At 34.7% G+C, this 22,982-nt stretch overlaps 1 protein-coding gene and 1 pseudogene across 1 annotated transcript in view; one reads left to right on the top strand and one right to left on the bottom strand.

Moving 5' to 3' along the window:
- The window catches only part of ZGRF1 (zinc finger GRF-type containing 1), an 89,480-nt gene that overhangs the window by 41,829 nt on the left and 24,669 nt on the right, over window positions 1–22,982 (bottom strand). Inside the window, exons 7-10 of the mRNA XM_039217256.1 lie at window positions 18,022–18,095; window positions 14,269–14,319; window positions 11,991–12,074; window positions 9,783–9,968 (exon numbers count right to left, since the gene is read on the bottom strand). Coding sequence (XP_039073187.1) covers window positions 9,783–9,968; window positions 11,991–12,074; window positions 14,269–14,319; window positions 18,022–18,095 — 395 coding nt within the window. The remainder of the gene's footprint in view (window positions 1–9,782; window positions 9,969–11,990; window positions 12,075–14,268; window positions 14,320–18,021; window positions 18,096–22,982) is intronic.
- On the top strand, window positions 14,807–15,735 carry LOC120220217 (annotated as a pseudogene).

A 22,982-nucleotide genomic window follows, 5' to 3' on the forward strand; every position in this document is an offset into this window, starting at 1 on the left:
AATGGGTCAGATTCTGATTTAGGCTGATCTGGGTTATGGGGATTTGGTTCTGAAGATGAATCTCTAGTCAATAGGGATTAAGACTAACTCAGACCTCATGTTTGGAGTTGTGAAGGTAAAACTTCCTGCAGACTCAAGGGACGAATAGCTTTCTCTTATGTCTTCAGGTCTAGGGTTTATCTACAGTTGACCTAAACTTCTAGATAATTGCTCCCAAATAGAGTGAACTTTTCTGATCTATTCCAGATCTGAATAGTCATATTACTCATTGTGTTCTTCTCTTTAGAATAGTATTTAACTTTCTTGCTACTTCCAGAAATTAATCACCTTAAAAATGTAATACGATGATCACATTTAATATATATATTTATATAAAAATAGAATAAAAGAATAAAAGTTTGGAAGAATACATACCAAACTTCTAATAGTTTGGTTCTAATTGGTTGGTTTCTAATAGAGGTGGAATTAAGGGGAAAAGTTTCTTGTAACTTTATGTCCTTCTGAATGGTTTCAATTTGTTAGAATGTGTATGTCTTTTTTTTTTTGTAAATTACAATAAAGTTAAAAAATGTATATATATATTTTAAAACACTCCCTTGATTAGTCACTTGGTTTTAGGTGCTAAGCTAGGAAATAAGGATGTGAAGATGATTATTAATGATCCCCCCACTCAGGGAGTTCAGTCTAGTAGAAGAAACAGACAAATTAATGGGAAATTACATTAACTCTTCACCATAGTAATAGTCTTATTAAATTAACAAATTCTTATTATGTGCCAGGAACTGTCCTAAGTACCTTTTATTTTTAACTTATTTGACCCTTGCCACAACCGTATGAGGTCAGTACCCTCATTTTCCTTATTTTACAACTGAAAGAATTGAGAGAAAGAGTAGTTAAGCAATTAAACTTGTTTAAATTCATCCAGCTTATTAGCAGCAGAGTTAGGATTCAAACCTGGCAGCCAAGATCGTATTGCACCTTCAACAAAAGTAACAATAGGCAATATTTACTGAGTATTAGACCTTGTTCCCACAGTACATTCTCTACCAACCAGGCACAGAGTTCTTTCTAAACATAAGCTCAATCATTTCACTCCTCTCATTAAAACTCTAAGGGTTCCCAAACTCTCCAAGGTACAAGGCTCTGAAAATGTCCTACACAGCTGCCCTGTAAGATTAGGTCTCTTCCTTTTTGATCTCTCTTCCTAACACTTTCCCTTTCATTCGTTCACTCATTCCATGGCTACCTCCTTGCTGTTCTACAAACTGGCCAACATTCCCTTGCCTCAAAACCTTTACATTTACTATTCCTTACGCCTGGAATGCTCTTCCTCCAGATACCTGCATGGCATGTGTGCTCTCCCTCCCTCTCTTCTTTCAGGTCTCTACTCCAGTGTCATTTATTAGAGAGGCCCTATTTACCTGTAAAATAGAACTCCATCCCCCTTACACAGCTTTATTGTCCTCCACGGCACTTAAACTCTCTAAGGTTCTATATACTTGCTTATCATCTGTCTCCTTCCATCAGAACGCAAGCTCCAGGAGAGCAGATCTTTGCCTGTTTTATTCACAGGCCTATCTCTAGCATGGAGAACAGTGCAACACACAGTAGATGCCCCCAAAATATTTGAGGAATGAGTGACTGACTGACCGATTAAATATGCTAATCTTTTTAAGGCATTTTCCACATCCACAGTCGCTACTTTCTTACATCCCATTTACCACTTAGTCCATTCTAGACTGGTTTCAATCCTCACTATTTCAAACTGAAACTGAAACTTGAATCTGTACTTGCCAAAGTCACCAATGACCCCCAAGTTGCCAAACAGACATGTTTCTGTCATTTTACTGATGTCTCAACAATAACTGACATAGCTAATCCTTCCTACCTCCCAATTCTTAAGAATGGGATATAACAATTTTCCTTTCAGTACACACTCTTGAAATGAACCTATCCGTTCTTGGTGCTTTAAACTTTGATATGTGCAAATGAGCACACAAACTTCTCTGATCCAGACCCATGTAACCCAACTTCTAACTTTACATCTCTACTTTGACTTGACTGATCCACAGGCATTCCTTGCCTGTTCCTATATATTCATCAAAACTGCCCCTCCATGCTGTGGACTGAATTGCATCCCCCACAAATTCATATGCTGAAGTCCTAACCCCAATGTAACTGTAATTGGAGACATGGCCTGTAAGAAGTAACAAAGTCTAGGGGTGCCTGAGTGGCTCAGTTGCTTATGTGTCCAACTTTGGCTCAGGTCACAATCTCACAGTTCGTGAGTTCGAGCCCCGCGCCAGGCTCTGTGCTGACAGCTCAGAACCTGGAGCCTGCTTCCGATTCTGTGTGTGTCTCTCTCTCTGCCCCTCCCCAGCTCATGCTCTGTCTCTCTGTCTCAAAAATAAATAAAACATTAAAAAAAACTTAAGAGGTAACAAAGTCTAAATGATAAATGAGGTCATAAGAGTGGGGCTCTGATCTGACAGAATTAGTGTCCTCATAAAAAGAGAGCTTGCATTCACCTGCTCTCTTTCCCTCTCTCCATGTGTACACACAGAGGAAAGGCCATGTGAAGACACAGTGAAAAGACAGCCATCTGCAAGAAGGAAGACAGTCCTCATCAGAAATCAAATTAGCCAGAACTTTGATCTTGGACTTCTAGCTTCCAAAACTATGACAAAACAAGTTTCTATTATTTAAGAGACCCTTCTGCAGTATTTTGTTATGGCAATTCCAGCAGACTAATACGCGCCTCCATCTTACTCCACCCAGTGAAAAATACACAATTGTTAAGTCAGGCAGCCAAGAGTCTTTCTTCTCCCTTTTCCTTCACCCTAACTTTCTACATTCAATCCACCAACACTCATGCTTCTAACTCCTTTCACTGCCACAATCCCTATCTTCAAAGTCGCTTTCAATTAAGTCTCCTCTAAACTGGTTTCCCTGTTTCCATGGCAGTGCCCACTAAACCCATCTACCACAGAGCAGCCAGCAAAACCTTTTTAAAATGTAAATTAAGTCATGTGATTTTCTGCTGAAAACCCTTCATGGATTTCCCTGAGGAACACAGAGGGCTATCAAAATTCTTAACCTCACCTGTAAGACTGTGTGTCTGGTCCTGCTCACTTTTCCAATTTCTAATTACTACTTTCCCTTTCACTCTCTACAATCCTACTACTCTGGCTTTCTTCCACTTTCTCAAGCCCACTTAGCTCTTTTCAGTCTCAGGGTATTTAGATTTGCAGTTTCTTTGCAAGGTATCTTCCTCACCTACTGCTGCCACAGCTGCAGAATAAAGTAGATTTATTCACAGAATAGATTCCCCTATAATTTCAGAGTACTTCCACAGCTTTCCTACATGGCAATGATCTCAATTTATTTGTTTGCTTGCATTCTTGATTAACATCTCTCTCCCTCCTTAACCATCTCATCCTCTTTCTCCTTGGCCTTTAAAGACAGAGATCATACCTGTTTTGTCCATCAATCTATACCTAAGTCTTAACAAGTTCTGACCTACAGAGGGCATTGGTGAATTACTATGTATTCATGAATTTTTTATTTCACAGTAAAATTTCATAGTCTATTCCAAACATGTTCCATATATTTCCAGTTAAGATTATGCCTAGGCATTGTATATCAGTTGTTACCATCATCGGGATACTTTTTCTATTATGTTTTCTAACTGGTTCAGGAAAGGTATTAATTTTTTAAGTTTATCTTGTCTTTAGCTCCCTTACAAAATTCTTCTTAAACTTCTCATTTTTAATCGATTCTTCTATTTCTTCCTCTTTAATTATGTATGCCTCCCATGTCATGTCATATTAGAAAATTCAAAACACCTTTGAATAATAAGATAGCTGTCATCTATATTTTGTTATTTATTCTATCAGAAATTTTGCTGCTTGTTTTATCATTAAAATAATGTTGGTTGGTTATTGATAAACTTTATCATGTTAAAAAATTATCCAATCTAAGATTTTTATCTTTTTAGTTTTTAATGGTTCATTTAAGTCTACCAAGATTTTTTACTCTCAGCTATTACAGCTTTGCTTACATTATACCTTATTTGCTTCTGATGACGTCCTCTCTGCTGATTTAAAATTATAATTCAGATAATGATATGAACGTTCTGAATTTTTAGGAGAGAAATCTAAAATTGCTGTGGAGAAAAAAAAGCATAGATTTTTACTTAATCATTTGTTCAGTGTCAAATAACTTTTCAATGTTATATTTTATTTAGAATTTACTTACAGTCATTTTCAATTGAGTTGTTATTAGACTCAGCTCTCACTTGAAAATTGTCTTCAACATTAAAACTAATACCTCCTTTTGGAAAGTCTTCTTCATCTGGGAACTAGAAAACAGAGATCCATTTATCAGTTTATCTATTAAAACAGTGTGTGTGTGTGTGTGTATATGTACATCTTTATCTACCTCTCTACACACACACACATACATAGTTTGTGGTAATAACTTGAGACACAGACAAACAGAAAACAATATGTTATGAAGTCAATTTTAGTCAGGGAAAGCAGAGTATATTATATTTCATCTATTCTTATGGTTCACATTTCTTTTTTTTTTTTTTTAACGTTTATTTATTTTTGAGACAAAGACAGACAGAGCACGAGCTGGGGAAGGGCAGAGAGAGAGGAAGACACAGAATCTGAAACAGGCTCCAGGCTCTGAGCTGTCAGCACAGAGCCTGATGTGGGGCTAGAAGCCACAGACCACAAGGTCATGACCTGAGCCAAAGTCGGACGCCTAACCGATTGAGCCACCCAGACACCCCCAATTCACATTTCTTATACCTTATGTAACACCACTGAGATACAGATGCATCCTGTGATGACATTTTTATATCTCTATAACACAGGCAATGGTTGTGACATAGTTAGCATTGCTGTGCAAGTGAAACTGTATGCAATTTAGACATACTGTTCATATAGTAGTCACTTATATAGGAGTTTGCATTAACATTAGCCATGTTATGAAATTTTCCTGTTTAGACATGTTCAAAAGGATGACATTATCATTTGGCACTGAATAAAAAAGTCTTGTGTTCACAGAAGGGCAAGGAAACAAAGCAGTCTGATATATTTTATTTGTAATATACAAATAAATCCTTCTTTCAACAAATATAACATTAAAAATCTAAGTGTAAGTGAAAAAGTTGTAGAGATCTGTTTCACAACATTTTATTTTACTTTATTTTAATTTTTTTTTAAGGTTTTTATTTATTTCTAGGAGAGAGAGAGAGACAGCATGAGCAGGGGAGGGTCACAGAGAGAGGGAGTCACAGACTGAAACAGGCTCCAGGCTCTGAGTTGGCAGTCAGCACAGAGCCCGTTGCGGGGCCCGAACCCATGAACCACGAGATCATGACCTAAGCGAAATGATCTAAGCGAAAAGTCGGACGCTTAACCGACTTAACCGACTAAGCCACCCAGGCGCCCCTGTTTCACAACAAATACACTTCACATGACTGAACCATACACACAAAAATGGATAAGGCTGGAAACTTTATGTTTTTTACCACAATGAAAAGTTTTTACAAGAAAAGTCGAAGTGATGAAGCACTGTATAATGTTAATTGACTGTTCTTCCTTCTTAGTGGTGTGTAATGTAACAGTGCTTCTTTCGATCAGTGATAGCACCTGAGAATTTGATGAACCACAGACTTTTTTTAAAGTTCGGAGACTGCTATATGCAATTTGCCACACTTATACCAAAAAAAATTATCTGTGTTCCTAAGCCTGGTCATTTTGCCTTAAAACATATCTTAGAAACTCATGATATAAAACATAGCCATAACCAATGTATGTGAAAATAATTAGAAATAAAACAAATGGAGGAGCCTGGCTGGCTCAGTCGGTAGAGCGTGTGACTCGTAAGCTCAGGGTGGTAAGGTCAAGCCACTCTCCATGGAGCCTACTTAAAATAAAACTTAAAAATAAAATAAACAAAACAAATGGGCACAAATTTCATTTTCAGTATGAGTACCTCTCTATTTTCCTCAAAAGAAACCATAGGAATAAGACACAAAAATATCTTTTATCTTCGATGAAAATAAGAAACAATGGTAACCTTTAACAACAATAGATTAAGAGGATGGGGAAGAACACAGACTTGGTAATACGAAAGAAAGTCACACCAAAGTACCTATTATGGGGGAGGGGTCCAATGAGAAGTAAACTGATTTACCCCTATAACCATGGAAACACTTAGAAACTGTGCCATCCACAGGCATTGCTGAAAAAGTAGGCTGAAAAAGGCTAAAAACATTTTATAATGTTTAGAAAGAGAAAAATCAAGAAGAAAATGGGAGGAAATTACCAAAAGCTTATTTTTAAAAAAATGTTTATAGGACTGGTGGACTTGTATCTGCAGGATAAAGAGATTCACTGAGTATTCAATATACAGTATTAATAAAACCTGAAGGAAGGCACATCACTGTGAAATTTCAAGAATAAAGAATATAAAGACAATATGCTAAAAACCTCTAGGAGAAAACACTGTTAAATTTAAATTTAAAAAGAAAAATAGCAGATCATATCCAATTTCTATATTTAGCCTATTGGTCAAGTATGAGAACAGAATAAAAACATCTACAACACGCCGCATCTCCCAGATTCCACTTCCCATCCTCCCTTTCTTCAGAGGCACTTAAGATGGCCATAACAAAACAAGAGAAAAAGACAGTGTTCAAGATATAGGCAACCAAGATCGGAAATAGGCAAAGGCTATTTTTAAGATGCCAACTATACAATGTAGATTGGAACAGACAGACGGAGGACCTAGGAAAGAGATCCAAGAGGGAAAAAAATGAACAAAGTTTATTTAATAAGTATGTGTAGATTCCTATATTGAAGAGTACTTTATAAAAAGCTTTTCGAGCAGGTGAAAAATCTTTACCCCAATATTCAAAGAATACTAAGCAAATTTTTAAAAATGAGACAATTAGAAACTAAGAAAAAAATCCAAAATTATAAAATAAACTGTAACCATACTATATTAATTGGTTCAGCTGTGAAAATATTACATTTATACTAATAAAAATGTTGAACACCTATTTATCTAAAAATTATAGTATAGTTATACTAGGAATCTGAGAGAGTATAAAGAAGGAGTTCAGACACAACTTATTTTACTTAACATAGCCACTATAATCATTAGTTCTTATTAAAAATAGTATAAAACCATGACAGTAGTTAATAAAAGCAGTAAGAATTATTAATTAAAAGAACTAAATGAAAACTTAAGAGTTCTGGCTCCAGAAACCATGAAAAAAAGCACTCATAGATGTGAATATAAATATTTAAATTCTAAAAATGCATTTATAATTTTAAATTTAAATAAATATTAAAAATGCATTTCTGTGAAAAATCACAAACAGAATCAAAACACTAATATGTTAGGAAAAACAACAAATGATTAATTTTCTTAATATAAAAAGAGCTCCTACAAATCAAATACACAAATAACAGATAGAGAGTCCTATATGCCACAGCTGTAAAACTCTACGGGAAAAATTTAAGATCAAAATGGAAAATATACTTTTACAATATTGAAAACATATCAATAAAATATAAAAATGTCTCCTCAAGATTTATATACACAATGAAATTCCACTCAAATTCCCAGCATGTTTCTGTACATGTGTGGAAATTTTAAGCTAATTCTAAAAGTATATAGAAGTGCAAAAAGCTAAAAAGAATAAAGTAGGAAGATTTAGAGATGCATGAATACACATACTTTGTAAGATATGAAGACTTCCAAAACTAGAAACCAAAATCAACCTGAAATATAGGGACACCTGATTTATAGCAAAAGGAGAAACACAAAAGAATGGAGAAAAGATAGTTTTTTCAATAAATGGTGCTAGGTCAACTGAATGTCTGTATGGAAAAATATGACACTTGATCTATACCTCAATACATAAAAATCAATTACAGGTTAATAGTACATCAAAATGTGAAAGGCAAAATAATAAAACTTCTACAAGATGGGAGAATGTTTTTCTTTTCTTTTCTTTTCTTTTTTTTAGAGAGAGAAAGTGAATCAGAGTAGGGGAGAGAAGGCAGAAGGAGGGAAGGATGTTGGGAGAGAGTGAGAGTGAGAGAGGGAGAGAGAGAGAGAGAGGGAGAGAGAGAAAGACAGAGAGAGACAGAAAATACCAAGCAGGCTCCACAGTTAGCATGGAGCCCTATACAGGGCTCAATCCCACAACCCAGGGATCATGACCTAAGCTGAAATCAAGAGTTGGACGCTGAACTTCCTGAACCACCCAGGAGCCCCATGGAGGAAAGATTTCTTAAACAAGACAAAAAAGCACTGATCATAAAAGAAATAGTAGATAAATTGCATTATGTTAAAAATTATAAACTTCCATTCAATGAAAAGCATCATTAAGAGTAAAATATAAGACAGAATCAGGGAAAATATTTGCGAAGTATTCAACTGACAATGAGTATATATCCAATATATAAAGAATTCCAAAAATTAATTAAAAAGATAAACACACAAATTAAAAACTGAGGAAGAAATCTGAACAAAAACTTCATCAAAAAGAATATAAAGAAGGCCAGTCAGCATCTAAAAAGGTCAAACCTCACTGTTAGGCAGGAAAATAAAAACTAAAACCACAATGAAATACCACTACATATCTACCAGAATAGCTAATATTCAAAACAAAAATTGTCAGCACCAAGCGCTGATGAAGATAGGGTGATGGAGACTCTCATACACTTCTTACAGAAATGTAAACTATTACAACCATTTTTGGAAGGCAGTTTGGGCATTATATACTAAAAGCAAAGATATGTATACCTGGGACTCAACAATCCCGCTCCAACGCAATATAATTAATAGAAGCGTATCATGTGTGTACATGTTCATGGCAGCACATGAATGTTCCTATCAGTATTATCAGTAACAACGAAATGCAAACAACTGAAGAATGGATAAACCAGAGCATATTCATATAATGGACTAGCACACCAGCAAGGAAAATGAATAAACTACAGCCACAGGCAAGAATATGGATGAATTTCAAACATTCAATCTTGAACAAAAAGAATAAGACACAAAAAACACATAGCATATTACTCTATTTACATCAAGTTTTAAAAGCACAACAAATATATGATGTTTTAAGTCAGTATAATGGTTATCTTTGGAGGGAATAGAAGGGGTAGTAGTTGAAAAGGTGTGGAAGGTGGACTTCTGGATGGAGGTTATATGGGTGTGTTCGCTTCATGGTAATCATTAAGCTGTGGACTTATGGTCTGTACATTTATTTTGTATGTGCATTCCACCTTAATAAAAAAGAGGAAAAATTTTAATCTCTTTGACATTGTTTCAAATATATGCATATCATTCTCTCTCTATGACCTCTATTTGGTAGCAATGAGAGGTACCTGGTGTCATACTTAGAGAAGTGGGGGTGGGGATAACAAAGGAAAAGAAAAAATCTATAGCTGTTAAATATATTTTCTGTACATAATCTGCCTATTTGCCCTTGTCATGATTCCCTAGTCTTTTCTTAAATGAAAAATAATTCTTTAAATTCCAGATCCCAAAAAGGCAGCAAATCCTTCAAATAAAATATTTTTCTCTTATTTAGATTGATTTCAGATATCATGCTTCATATCAATTTAGTAAACTTCTTTGTAACTTACATTTGTTCAAAGATTTTAATATAATCTCTTTATAAAATTTAACATTGACATAAAGAAAATGATCTGGCAAGGTGCAACCATAAAAAATATTTTTACCTGCAAGAAATCAATCTGCATACAAGCGCTAGTCAATTCTGGTGTCAAAAAACAAGAGTCCGTCACGCAGTTTCCATACTCAATACTATCTGGAAACTGACTGCATTCTAGCTGTGAGTTGTGTCCTCTGACCATCACAGAGCTACTGGCTGATCCTTTCACTTGGTGCCCTTGAAACTCAACAGGCTACAAGTAAATTATTAAAAATGAGTATTGTGTAAGTATATATTGATATACAGTCACAAGCATATATACATAGAAAATAAATCACAATTCAGCTCTATTAAATATTACTTAATGTAATAACTGCTAAGTGACCAATACTAAAAACCAGGGAATACTCCTGTTATCCTAACATTAACTATGAAATATAACTCAGTTATAGATTTAATCGAATTCAAGTTAAAAATTAATAAGTATCAATTTTTTCATTACACGTATAACAGTATAGTTATAATGGGCTAATTAAACCAGAAAGATGGGGAGTGGCTCACAGTTTGTGAGTCTGAGCCCTGCGTCAGGCTCTGTGCGAACACTGTGGAGCCTGCTTCAGATCATCTCTCCCTTTCTCTCTGTCCCTCCCCCACTTGCTCTCTCTCAAAAATAAATGAATAAACTTAAAAAAAATCAGAATGAAGGGGCACCTGGGTGGCTCAGTCAGTTAAGTGTCCAACTCTTGATTTGGGCTCAGGTCATGATCTCATGGGCATGAGACTAGCTCTAATTCGGGCTCCATGTGGAGCCAACTTGGGATTTTCTCTCTGCCCTTCCCCTACTTGTGCATGCTCTCTCTTTCACAAAATAAATAAACATTATGGGGAAAAACCAGAAAGACATAATTGCTCCTTTCTCTATGCTTCCCCTGTACATTATACAATTTTCCATTATAGACTTATCACATTATAGTACAATGAAGTTTTTTCTTATCTATATACTATCTTACCTATATACTAAGTATATTGTAAGATCCTTGAGGGAAGAGACCTTTTGTTTCATCAGGATATAATGTGCACTTAACACTGTGTTTGGCATACAGGAGACAGTCAACAAGCACAATAATAGGAAAGAAAGTAAGAGAAGAAACACAATACATTTTCATTTATTTAGGCATTTTGTAAACTATCAGGCTTAACAGACAAGGAGGGATGGTGGGCTCTCTGCCTCCCAGAAGATCTGATCCTATTGCTCTGAGAACAAAAGTGATGCCTAAGAATATGATGTCAATATAGGTATGCACCTCAGGGAGGTAACTGTCATCTCCTTAGAGACTTGATCAGCTTTCAGGCTCCAAGTGGCTTTCTCTGCTGCCCCCTTGAGGGTGCTAGGATTTTTACTCCTCACAGGTTGACCAAGCCTACCCAGAACGTAGAAAATTAAGATTGCTAATAGAGCCAAAGGAATGCACACAAAGGATAAATTTATTTCTAACTAATAAATGAACAAAATTATAATAGTACATAATCTGGATATTCTCTTATTTAAAAATGAAGATTCTAAATCACACATTTGAGAGGAAAATCAAATCTAAAATGTCCCTGTATTGGGCTTTTGTTGAAAATATTCTGAATTATAAAACACACACATTTCAATTTAAAAAGTCTCAATTGTTAAAGACTGTATATTTCCATTTTGTTTGATGGGGAACACAAATTCTCCACAAGCAAACAGATGCCTTGTTTTCTGTGCTTCTATGTGGATCTCTTCTGTAGAGGTTGACTGGGTTTCAGAAACAGAATCAGTACTTATAAACTTCAACTATTTATATGCTATTTTCTCTATCAATTTTTGATATGCAGTAGGTAGAACTATTTAGACCTTGGGTTAGATATACTTCTACAGTAGTAGAAGTGGTAGAACAGACTTTATGTTCAGGTCTATAAAGATATTCATTTTGTTCTCAGCAGAACATTCCTTAATTATAATTTATCTTCCTGTCCAACCTCTAGGGCATCCTTCATAAATACATGTACATGTATATATATATATACATCCTTCATAGATGCATATATATGAGATGCATTATTAGTTCATGAGTAAAGAGAAAGGGCTCAAGACCAAAGGCTAGCAGTTATTAGTTACTCTTGCTCTTAAAACCAGGTTAATTCATTATGCTCACTAACCTTCTACCTGTGAAAATTCTGATAGTTGTATAAAAAATAGCAGGAAACGACAGTGGATTAGGAAATCAAAGATCTTCACAAGTTTTACCTTAGGGTCACAAGTTTTTCTCTTTAGCTGTTTAGGAATAACACCTAGAAAAGTAGTCACTTCTTCATTTCCCAAGGGAAAGAACTAGAATAAAATACCAGTGTGTTAGCTAGAATAGTTTTGTAGGTGGTACATGAGTTAGATGGGAAAATACTCACAAAACTTAAAGTCTGCCACTTGAAAATACATTTGCTATTTCAATCTTCCGTATATACACATGTATAAAAACTATCCCTCGCAAAGGAGTTCTCTAGCAGATGAGGTACTTGTGCTAATTAATTTTAAAATTCAGCAATAAAAAATTCTAATTCTAAAATTTCAACTGAATGTTTTAACACTAGAAAAAATTGTTAAGTACCTAATAATTACCCACCAAATCTAATATTTAATGTGAATGCAGATTAATTCAAAAATGAATGATTATTAGAATCATTTTCTAGCAACCATAAAACACAAAATACAGACAACAGCAACTAGTCATTTTTAAGTCATCAAATAACTATGTAAAATAACCATAATTCCTACTATGAATTAGATAGAAAAATGAATTCAACTGAGAAGCAATTTTTATGTTTAAAAAATGTAGAGAAAAATATTTCCTCAATAGACAGAAGAGATAAATTAGTGTATTTCTTCAAATAATGGGTGCTTTCCATTAATAACAAAATACATTAGCAGATCTGCCAACCAAGTAGTTCTTAAAAACATTCAACTCATATTTTATTTTATTTTTTTATCAAGTCATATTTTAGAATTTTCTAATACAGTGAGTTTAAAAAAATCAATTAGCACAGCACCTTCTCTTCTCCTTTGCTATCTGTAGCTAATTATAGAATCGAAGTGGCAGTGCCATTAAGTGTATCCTCTAAGGATACCCTAATTTTAAATTTTGAAAGTTCTATTATTAATGCACATGAAGAAGCTGCTTCAGAGGGTTGTAGTACAAAAGACATTACATAAATACAAATATACTCCTATATTAATGCTACAGATATAATAATTTCTTTTTGGAAAAGACTGTAAAACCTTTTTCATTACTGTTAAGATTACAATGCATTTTTTTAAAAACATGCAATTATTTATTTATTTATTTATTTAGAGAAAGCATAAGTGAGAAGGGGAAGAGAGATGGAGAGAGAGAATCCCAAGCATGCTCCACACTGTCAGTGCAGAGCCCTATGCAGGGCTCAATCTCATGAACCATGAGATTATGACCTGAGCCAACACCAAGAGTTAGACGCTTAACCAGCTGAGCCACGCAGGTGTCCTGAAACACGTAATATTTATTTTAAGGGGTAACTCCTTATGGAGGAAAAAATAGTGATACTGTTTATTTGCAGTTTATACTTTGTGATAATTGATCTTGAATTTAAATTTCAATTGAATTTAAAATTAAAATTAAAATCCTAATTTTTCAATTGAAAGAAAGCAGTAAGAATATGATCACTTATGGCCCCTGGGTGGCTCAGTCGGTTAAGCATCCCACTCTTGGTTTCTTTCAGCACAGGTCACGACCTCATGGTTCGTGAGTTTGCACCAGTAATGTGATGCGTCCTTCGGATTCTCTCTCTCCGTCCCTCCCCTGGTCCTGTGCATTGTGCACATGCTGTCTCTCTGTCAAAATAAATAAACTTAAAAAAAAAAAAGAATGTGATCATTTACAAACTAAATTATACAGTTGCTAATTATGATATTATATACTTGCTCTTATTATATATAAAGGGTGCAAAATGATTGAGCCAGCACAATATGAATTTTATTTCTTTTGTTCTCTTTTAGGCAACAAGAGTTGCAAGTGCAGCTGTAATTGTCAATGACAATTACTGGATTAAGTAATGCTTGCAAGTTTACAGACTTAGTCTTATAATAAAAGATCTGTTATCTAACCAAATCCCATTGACCACACAGGCATTTGTACAAAAGACAGTAGGATCATCTAAATAAGTATAATTACTTATTAAGTACTTATAATTACTTAATTAAGTACCAATTACAAATGAGATTGAAAACTAGTGGTGCCTGGGTGGCTTAGGCAGTTAAGCATCATACTCTTGATTTTGGCTCAGGTCATGGTCTCACAATCATGACCTTAAGATTCTCTCTCTCCCCCTCTCTCTGTGTCCCTCTTCTCTCTCTTTCTCTCAAAAATAAATTAATTAAAAAATAAAATAAATGAGATTGAAAACTGACAATATAAAATACAAACATAAAATTATATGCCATACCTATATATACAACTATAATTTCTGGCTACTTTACAGTTTAAAAATAAACTTACCTGCAAAGAATGAAGTGATTCACTTGGTTTGACTTCATTTTCTTTTATAATCTTAGGAACAGAATATTAACATAAGAACAACTAAAAAACATGTTTCTATTAAAAATAAGAAATAAAAGAGTACCATCACTAATAATCAAAAAAGTAAAAAATGTTAATTAAACACTATTTTGACTTAGTAAGAATTGAAAATATCTTAGTACTGGTGAATGAAGAGTGAAATAAATATTCATATTGTAAAACAGTAAGACTTTTAAATTTGACAATATAAATCAAGAAAATTGTTCTTAGCTTTTCAAGTTATTAGTTTCACTTCTGGGACTAACATCTAAGGAAATAACTTAAATGTAAACAATGATTTATGTGTAAAAACATTTACTAATATTTTATTTATCCAAGCAAATGCTGTAAATAACCTAAATGTTCAAAATAGGGCACTGTTTGTCCAAAGCACAGGATATCCATAGAATGGAATAGTAAGTAGCCTTTAAAAGATATATCTAACCGCTGGTCGGTAGCAAGCCACCAATGTCAATCTCTGTTCCACAGGATGGGGTTTATTAAAGCTGTCAAGAATAAGACTTACTTCAAGAGATATCAAGTGAAATTTAGAAGACAAGAGTGCAAAATTGATTACTTTGCTTTGAAATTCTTGGTAATTCAGGATAAAAATAAGTACAACACCCCTTAATACAGGATGATAGTTTGTGTTACCAACAGAGATATCTCATTTATCAGATTGCTAACACTCATATAAAAGGAGATATGATAGTTTGTGCAGCTTATGCGCATTAACTCCCAAAGTATGGTGTGAAGGTTGGCATGACAAATCATGCTGCAGCATACTATACTGGCCTGATGCTGGCCCACAGGCTTCTCAGTAGGTTTGGTCTGGGCAAAGTCTATGAAGGCCAAGTGGAGGCTATAAGATGAATACAATATGGAAAGTACTGATGGTCAATCTGGTGCCTTCACCTGCTATTTGGATACAGGGCTTGCCAGAATGCCTACTGGAAATAATTCTGGAAGACCCTCAAGGGAGCTGCAGATGGAGGTTTTTCTATTCCTCACAGTACTAAACGATCCCTTGGTTATGACTGGGAAAGCAAGGAATTCAATGCAAAAGTACATGGGAAGCACATCTTGGGTCAGAACGTTGTAGATTATATGTGTTCCTAATGGAAGAAGACTTAGGATGCTTACAAGAAACAATTCTCTTGATACATAAAGAACAAGGAAACTTCAGGCATGATGGAGATGTATAAGAAAGCTCTTGTTGCTGTATAAGAGAATCCAATCTTTGAGAGGCAGCCTAAGAAAGAAGTTAAAAAGAAGAGGTGGAATCATTTCAAAATGTCTCTTGCACAGAAGAAAGACAGAGTAGCTGAGAAGGCAAGCTTCTTTAGAGCACAGGAATGGCTGCTGAGAGCTAATAAACCAAACCACAATTTTGATTTTTCAGATTAAAGACAGTAATAAACTTATTCACCAAGCGGCTAATAAAATAAAATAAATTAATAGAAGATACATTTAAGAAGTGTTTTAATGAAGTGAGAAATATAATAAGGGGAAAAGATACAAAACTATTTGTATACATCAATCTAAACATTTTTAAAAATAGGCCAAAAAATCCTGGAAACATTAATAATAATCATCTCTCAGTAGGTTGTTTTATTTTTTTCACTTTTTCTGTAATTAAAAAAGAGAAAACATCAAGATTATTAAAAAACAGTAATATGGAAAATAGAGCAATATACAAAATGGGGCAAATGAAACATTTCACTTTCTTTTCTTTCAAACATTATCTTCTTGAAAGAGCAATGCCATATGAATTGTCCCTCCAAATACATTAATAGTATCCCCACTGAGAAACACTAATTTAGAGGATTTTATTCTAGAATTTCAATGTACCTAATTAGTACTATTATTTTTATATTACTACAATGGTTCCCAAACTGTTCAAGATACTTTGGGGTCCCACAGGGAACTCAACATGGGCTCCATAAGATGCTTTAAATTTAAGGGAAATAGTGTCATCTGATCTCTATTGATCTCTACTGAACAAACTACTAACTCAAGATAGTTCCATTTCAACTACAGATCTTATGTCATTTCTCTCAATGGCACCATATCTTTGTAAAGCTGAGTTTTCAGAAATTGCTATGATAAAAAAGAAATCAATTACCATCAGAAATACAACATGAACTAATTATTCCAAGGTTTGGGAAGCTGAGCAATGACCAACAAATCCATACATTCTATCAGTGATTGTGTTTATTTAAAAATAAAGTGCTTACAGCAACATCTTACTCAACACGTCTCCAGAGGCAAGGGAAACAAAAGCAAAAATGAACTCTGTGACCTCATCCAAATAAAAAGCTTCTGCACAGCAAAAAAAACAATCAGCAAAACTACAAAGGAACTGACAGAATGGGAGAAGTTATTAGCAAATGACACATCAAATAAAGGGTTAGTATCCAAAATCTATAAAGATCTTATCAAACTCAACACCCCAAAAAAAAATAATAATCCAGTGAAGAAATGGGCAAAAGACATGGCTACTTCTCCAAAGAAGACATCCAGATGGCAAACAGACACATGAAAAAATACTCAACATCACTCATTATCAGGGAAATACAAATCAAAACCACAAGAGATACCCCCTCACACCTGTCAGAACGGCTAACATTAACAACTCGGGCAACAACAGATGTTGGCAAGGATGCGGAGAAAGAGGATCTCTTTTGCACTGCTGGTGGGAATGCAAACTGATGCAGGCACTCTGGAAAAACAGTATGGAGGTTTTTCAAAAATTAAAAATAGAAGTACCCTGTGACCCAGCAATTGCACTACTAGGTCTTTGTCCAAGGAATACGGTGTGCTATTTAGAAGGGGCACATGCACCCCAATGTTTATAGCAGCGTTATTGACAATAGCCAAAGTATGGAAAGAGTCCAAATGTCCATCGATGGATGAATGGATAAAGAAGATGTGGTGTATATACATACAATGGAGTATTACTCGGCAATCAAAAAGAATGAAATCTTGACATTTGCAACTACATGGATGGAACTGGAGGGTATGATGCTAAGTGAAATTAGTCAGAGAAAGACAAGTATCATATGACTTCACTCATATGAGGAATTTAAAGATGGACATATGGGAAGAGAAGCAAAAAAATGTATAAAAAGAGGGAGCAAGAAAAAACATACTAGACTTAAGTATAGAGAACATAGAGAACAGAGGGTTGGCTGGAGGAGTTGTGGGATGGGGGATGGGCTAAAAGGGCATTAGGACTCTACTCCTGAAATCATTGTACCATATGCTAACTAACTTGGATGTAAATTAAAAAATAAGTTAAAAGGAAAAATTAAAAATAAATAAAATGCTTACAAGAACCATTTCATTATACATATATCGAATCATTATGTTGTACAACTTAAACTGATTACAATGTTAATAGGTCTTTTATATCAATAAAAATGGAAAAAAGTAAAAAGCTCATTAAATTACTAGGACATAATACTATGTTGTTTAATACTACTAACTACTTAATAAATGGAACTGCCAGGTTTGGTTTTTCTTCTTTTTGGCCAAGGAATATAATGAAAACAATTACTGAAATATAGGGTGTAGGGGAATCATGAACCAAGATAGCTTGGGACCCTTTATATTACTATAAACTCATTACAAATAACAACATTCTATATCAAAATATAAGAATATGCTGATAGGGGAAAAAAAAAGATTTACCTGTTGAGAATCCTGGTTCAGATGAGGAAACTTTGGTAAAGTCTGTGAAACTACTGGAGTCAATGGTTTCCTGGCTATAATAGATAAAATGAAATAATTTTATTCATCATACATATAGTAGTGTTTTTAAACTTTTTAAAAACTTATTTCTAGGAGTGCCTGGCTGGCCCAGGTAGTAGAGCATGTACCTCTTGATTTTGGGTTGTAGGTGCAACCCCACACTGGGTGTAGATACTACTTAAAAATAAAATCTTTGGGGCACCTGGGTGGCTCAGTCGGTTAAGTGTCTGACTGTTGATGTCAGCCCAGGTCATGGTCTCATGAGAGATCAAGCCTCTATCTGATAGCACAGAGCCTGCTTGAGATTCTCTCTCCCTTCCTGCCTCCCCCTAAACCCTGCTTCACAGGTGTGTGCATGGGTTTACACTCTCTCTCAAAATAAATATTTAAAATAATAAAATATTTTTAAAAAAAACACTTAGAATGAAACAAGGAATACAACTTAAATTTGAAGATAAGGTAGTCTTGATAATTGTTCAATCTGTATTTGGGATATTTGAGGATTCATTGCTATTTTCTGTATGTTCAAACATTTTCATGATAAAAAAATTTTTTAAAAGGTTTTGGTTCTTTTTTTTAATTTTTTTTAATGTTTTATTTATTTCTGAGAGAGTAATGTTTTATTTATTTTTGAGAGAGAGAGAGAGAGAGACAGCATGAGCAGGGGAGGGTCAGAGAGAGAGGGAGACACAGAATCTGAAGCAGGCTCCAGGCTCTGAGCTGTCAGCACAGAGCCCGACGCAGGGCTGGAACCCACGAACCGTGAGATCATGACCTGAGCCGAAGTCAGACACTTAACCGACTGAGCCACCCAAGCGCCCCGGTTTTGGTTGTTTTCTAAGTCAGTATTAGAAATGGTTCCTTTTTTCAAACTAATTGAAAAATACTGAGTAAACAGCTAATAACCTATACTAACAATTCTAAAAATGAAATATTAACTGTTAGAACAAAGCCAAGACCACCACTACATGGCTGTAGTGTAAACACAGAAAAGAAAAAAGGGAACTTAATGCTATTTCTGGGTCTATTTTATTTTATTTTATTTTTAATGTTTTATTTATTTCTAGGAGAGAGAGAGAGGCAGCGTGAGCAGGGGAGGGTCAGAGAGAGAGGGAGTCACAGACTGAAACAGGCTCCAGGCTCTGAGCTGGCAGTCAGCACAGAGCCCGACGCGGGGCTCGAACCCACGAACTGCGAGATCATGACCTAAGCGAAAGTCAGACGCTTAACCGACTAAGCCACCCAGGCGCCCCTTTCTGGGTCTATTTTAAACCCATCTGGCTATGGTCAGAGGAAAAAAAGACTTCAATTATTTCCAAAGTGTGTCATGCCAGGCATTGGGAAAACAGTAGTCTGTTGAAAAGGGAGAGCAACAGAATAAACAAACCACATAAATTCAGATTATGATACAAAAGGGCTTCATAAAGGTTGATATGGCAGAGAATAATGCAAGATAGGATAACTGGAAAGATCTCTGTGGTAAGTGACTTTAAGTTGAGATCTGCATATAAAAAAAAGGCCACCAGCTATGCTTGGGATAAAGGTGTTCAGACAAAAGTCACAACAAGTAAAAAGACTCTGAGACAGAGAAGTTGACAAGTCTGCTGAATACAAAGGACAGGGTGGCCAGGCCATCCCACCTTGTTCCCAAATAGAGTTTTTTTTCTTAAAGAAAAGTGCATATTCAATCATTTCAATTCCTTCTAAAATCACCAAGACTACAATTTTTTAGTCAATTGTTATTTCTGGTTTCATTATTTTCCTGCTAAAATTCAGAATACATAAACGAAATAAAAATAAGTGGATCTTGGAACTTGATGCTATTTCCAAAAATTGGTGTTGTTTTCCTTGATTGCCTTCACTCAAGAATAAAGTTCTAAATTAACATTTCTTTTTTTTTTTTTAATGTTTTATTTATTTCTAGCAGAGAGAGAGAGAGAGAGAGAGACAGCATGAGCAGGGGAGGGTCAGAGAGAGAGGGAGTCACAGACTCTGAAACAGGCTCCAGGCCCTGAGCTGGCAGTCAGCACAGAGCCCGACGCGGGGCTCGAACCCACGAACTGCGAGATCATGACCCAAGCGAAAGTCGGACGCTTAACTGACCAAGCCACCCAGGTGCCCCTAAATTAACATTTCTAAGATATATTCAATTATCTCATAAACTTTGACCTACTGAAGAAAAAAAAATTTTAACACTTTCACACATCCTAAATTAGTGGTAAAACAGACTCATCTCTAATTCTGTATTAATTTTCTCAGATTGTCTTAAGAAAACCAACATTCTTTTTTCGAGAAATATATTTGTATCATAAAACAAATACAGTCAATCTTCATCACTTGTATATCCTACCTACACACTAAAGTTTATTTGGAAAACCAAAATCAATAGCCTGTGTTTTTGAGGTCATTTGTAGACACACAGAACTAGAAAAAATAAGTTACCTAACATACACATTCCCAGCTGAGGTAGAGCAAGGCAACACTCTGCCTTCTTGAGCTTTCATACTATAAACAAGTGTCCTTTTTGTCATCTACTTACTACTTTTTTTTTTTACTGGGGGGCTTTTTGTAAGGGGCTGTGCTATTTAAAATATTCCCTTAGCATAGTGCTATCTCGTGTTCCTAAGTGCAAGAAGGTTGTGATGTCCCTTACAGAGAAAACGTGTCAGATGAGTTTCTTTTTTCTTTTTAAGTTTATTTACTTATTTTGAGAGACAGAGAGAGAGTGCAAGCAGGGGAGAGGCAGGGGAGAGAAAGGGAGAGAGAGACAAGCAGATTCCACACTGTCAACACAGAGCCTGATGTGGGACTCCAACTTACAAACCATGAGTTCATGCCCTGAGCCGAAAACCCAAGATTCGGATGCTTAACCAACTGAGCCATCCACACACACCTTGATAGATGTTTCTTTCACATATTAGTCATTGTGCTGTTCATTACGAGTTCAACGCTAATGGATCAACAATATATATTAATGTCTTTAAATGGAAACACATATAAAAACAAGATTTTGATCAGTTGATGAAAATGCTTTGGCCAGAGGTTTGAAGGAAACTACCCCGAAAAGCAATGATCATTTGTCACTAATTCAGTGCTTACATTGATTTTACAGAATATAACTACCACAAGTAAGAAGAATCAAATGTAATTTTCTTTTCAACTTGAAAGGAAAAAAGATTTCTTAAAGCTAAATTCTATAATTCCCAAATCTTCATATTAGGGATTTATACCCTTACATTACATAATTATATCTACTCCTTCTTATTTTTCATTACAATTTCTTCTTTCTTTTTAATTTTTAGAAAACAAACTGTCAACTGCCATCAAACAACTACATTTTAAGAAACGTATCAGGGGTGCCTGGGTAGCTGAATTGGTTAAGCTGGCTGACTCTTGGGTTTGGCTCAGGTCATGATCTCACAGTTTGTGAGTTTGAGCCTCTGCTTGGGATTCTGTCTCCTCTTTCTGTTCCTCCCATACTTGTGCCTTCTCTCCCACTTTCTCTCACTCACATAAACAAACAAATGAATAAATAAAACTTTAAGAAACATATTAGTACATACAACAATTTATTCCTATTTTTCTCTGGAACCCGTGAGATATTCAAATAAGATTTCAATTTTAACTTTTCCTTGAGTATCATAAAGTACATTGTTCATTCACATTCATGTATATAATATTTACTAATATGTTCTATAATAGTTTTCCTTTAAAAAAAATGTTGCTGTTGGCAACATACTATAAGCAAAGTCAGAAGACCAACACCATACTGAAAGAAAATATCTGCAACATATATCATAAAGGGCTATTATCTCTAATATATAAAGAACCCTTACAAATCAATGAGAATAAAAAGAACAACATCCATTAAAAATCTGAACAAAAGGGTAAAGTTCATGAAAAAAGATATATAAATGATACTCAAACATGAAAAGATGCTCAATTTTACTTGTAGTAAGAGAAATGCAAATTTATACTGAAATGCCACTTCTCATCTATTAGATCAATAAAAAGTCAAAGGCTGGGCAACATACTATATTGGCAAGACTGGAGAAATAAGCACTCTCATACATTACTGATAGAGGTAAAAAATGGAGGGAATTTTGAAGTATTTAATAAAGTCATGAATTTACTCAGCAAACCTACTAGGAATCTGCCCTGAAGACACACCTCAAACAATACGCAACAAACACACAAACACAAACATACACACACATACATACACATACATATACATGGTTATGTATTGTCACATTATTTGTAATAGCAAAGTATTGGAGACAGGTTGAATAAATGATGGTTTATCCACACAGTGGAATATTATAGAGATATAAACAAATAAAATGAGGATGTGTCCTATGAATTGATATGAAGTGATTTCTAGAATATTTTAAGTGAAAAGTAGGCACTAAAGAATATATAGACTTTATTATCTTTGTTGAATGGGTGGCAGGAGGACAAGAACTTAAACATAAAGCTATTTATTTTTGCAAAAACAAACACAGGTATGATATATTGGTTACGTATAGCAGGTGAGTAACAACAGTATTAAAAGGCTTAAGGAAGGCATCTGAATTTATATTTTTATACAGCTTTGACTCTTGAACTAGGTTAATATTTTACATAGTCAGAAACAAAAATAAATCAACGAGGATGTGCAAAAAGCCCTCATAGTGAAATATAAACAATAAATTATATTTACATCAAATGATAATATAATCACACAAAAGAAAAATAACTGAAGTAACTTTGAACATAATACTCCAATTCTATATTCCCAGGATATATTCTAAAAAAACAAAACAAAAAAAAATCAAAGGATTTGTGAACTTCACAAATCTGTAAAGGTTTTTTTGTTGCTAGTAGTGATACTAATATAACAATTTGGAAGCCATTTGATG

This window comes from Hyaena hyaena, unplaced genomic scaffold, assembly GCF_003009895.1.
Source record: "Hyaena hyaena isolate Hyena2069 unplaced genomic scaffold, ASM300989v1 scaffold_674, whole genome shotgun sequence".
Lineage (NCBI taxonomy): Eukaryota > Metazoa > Chordata > Mammalia > Carnivora > Hyaenidae > Hyaena > Hyaena hyaena.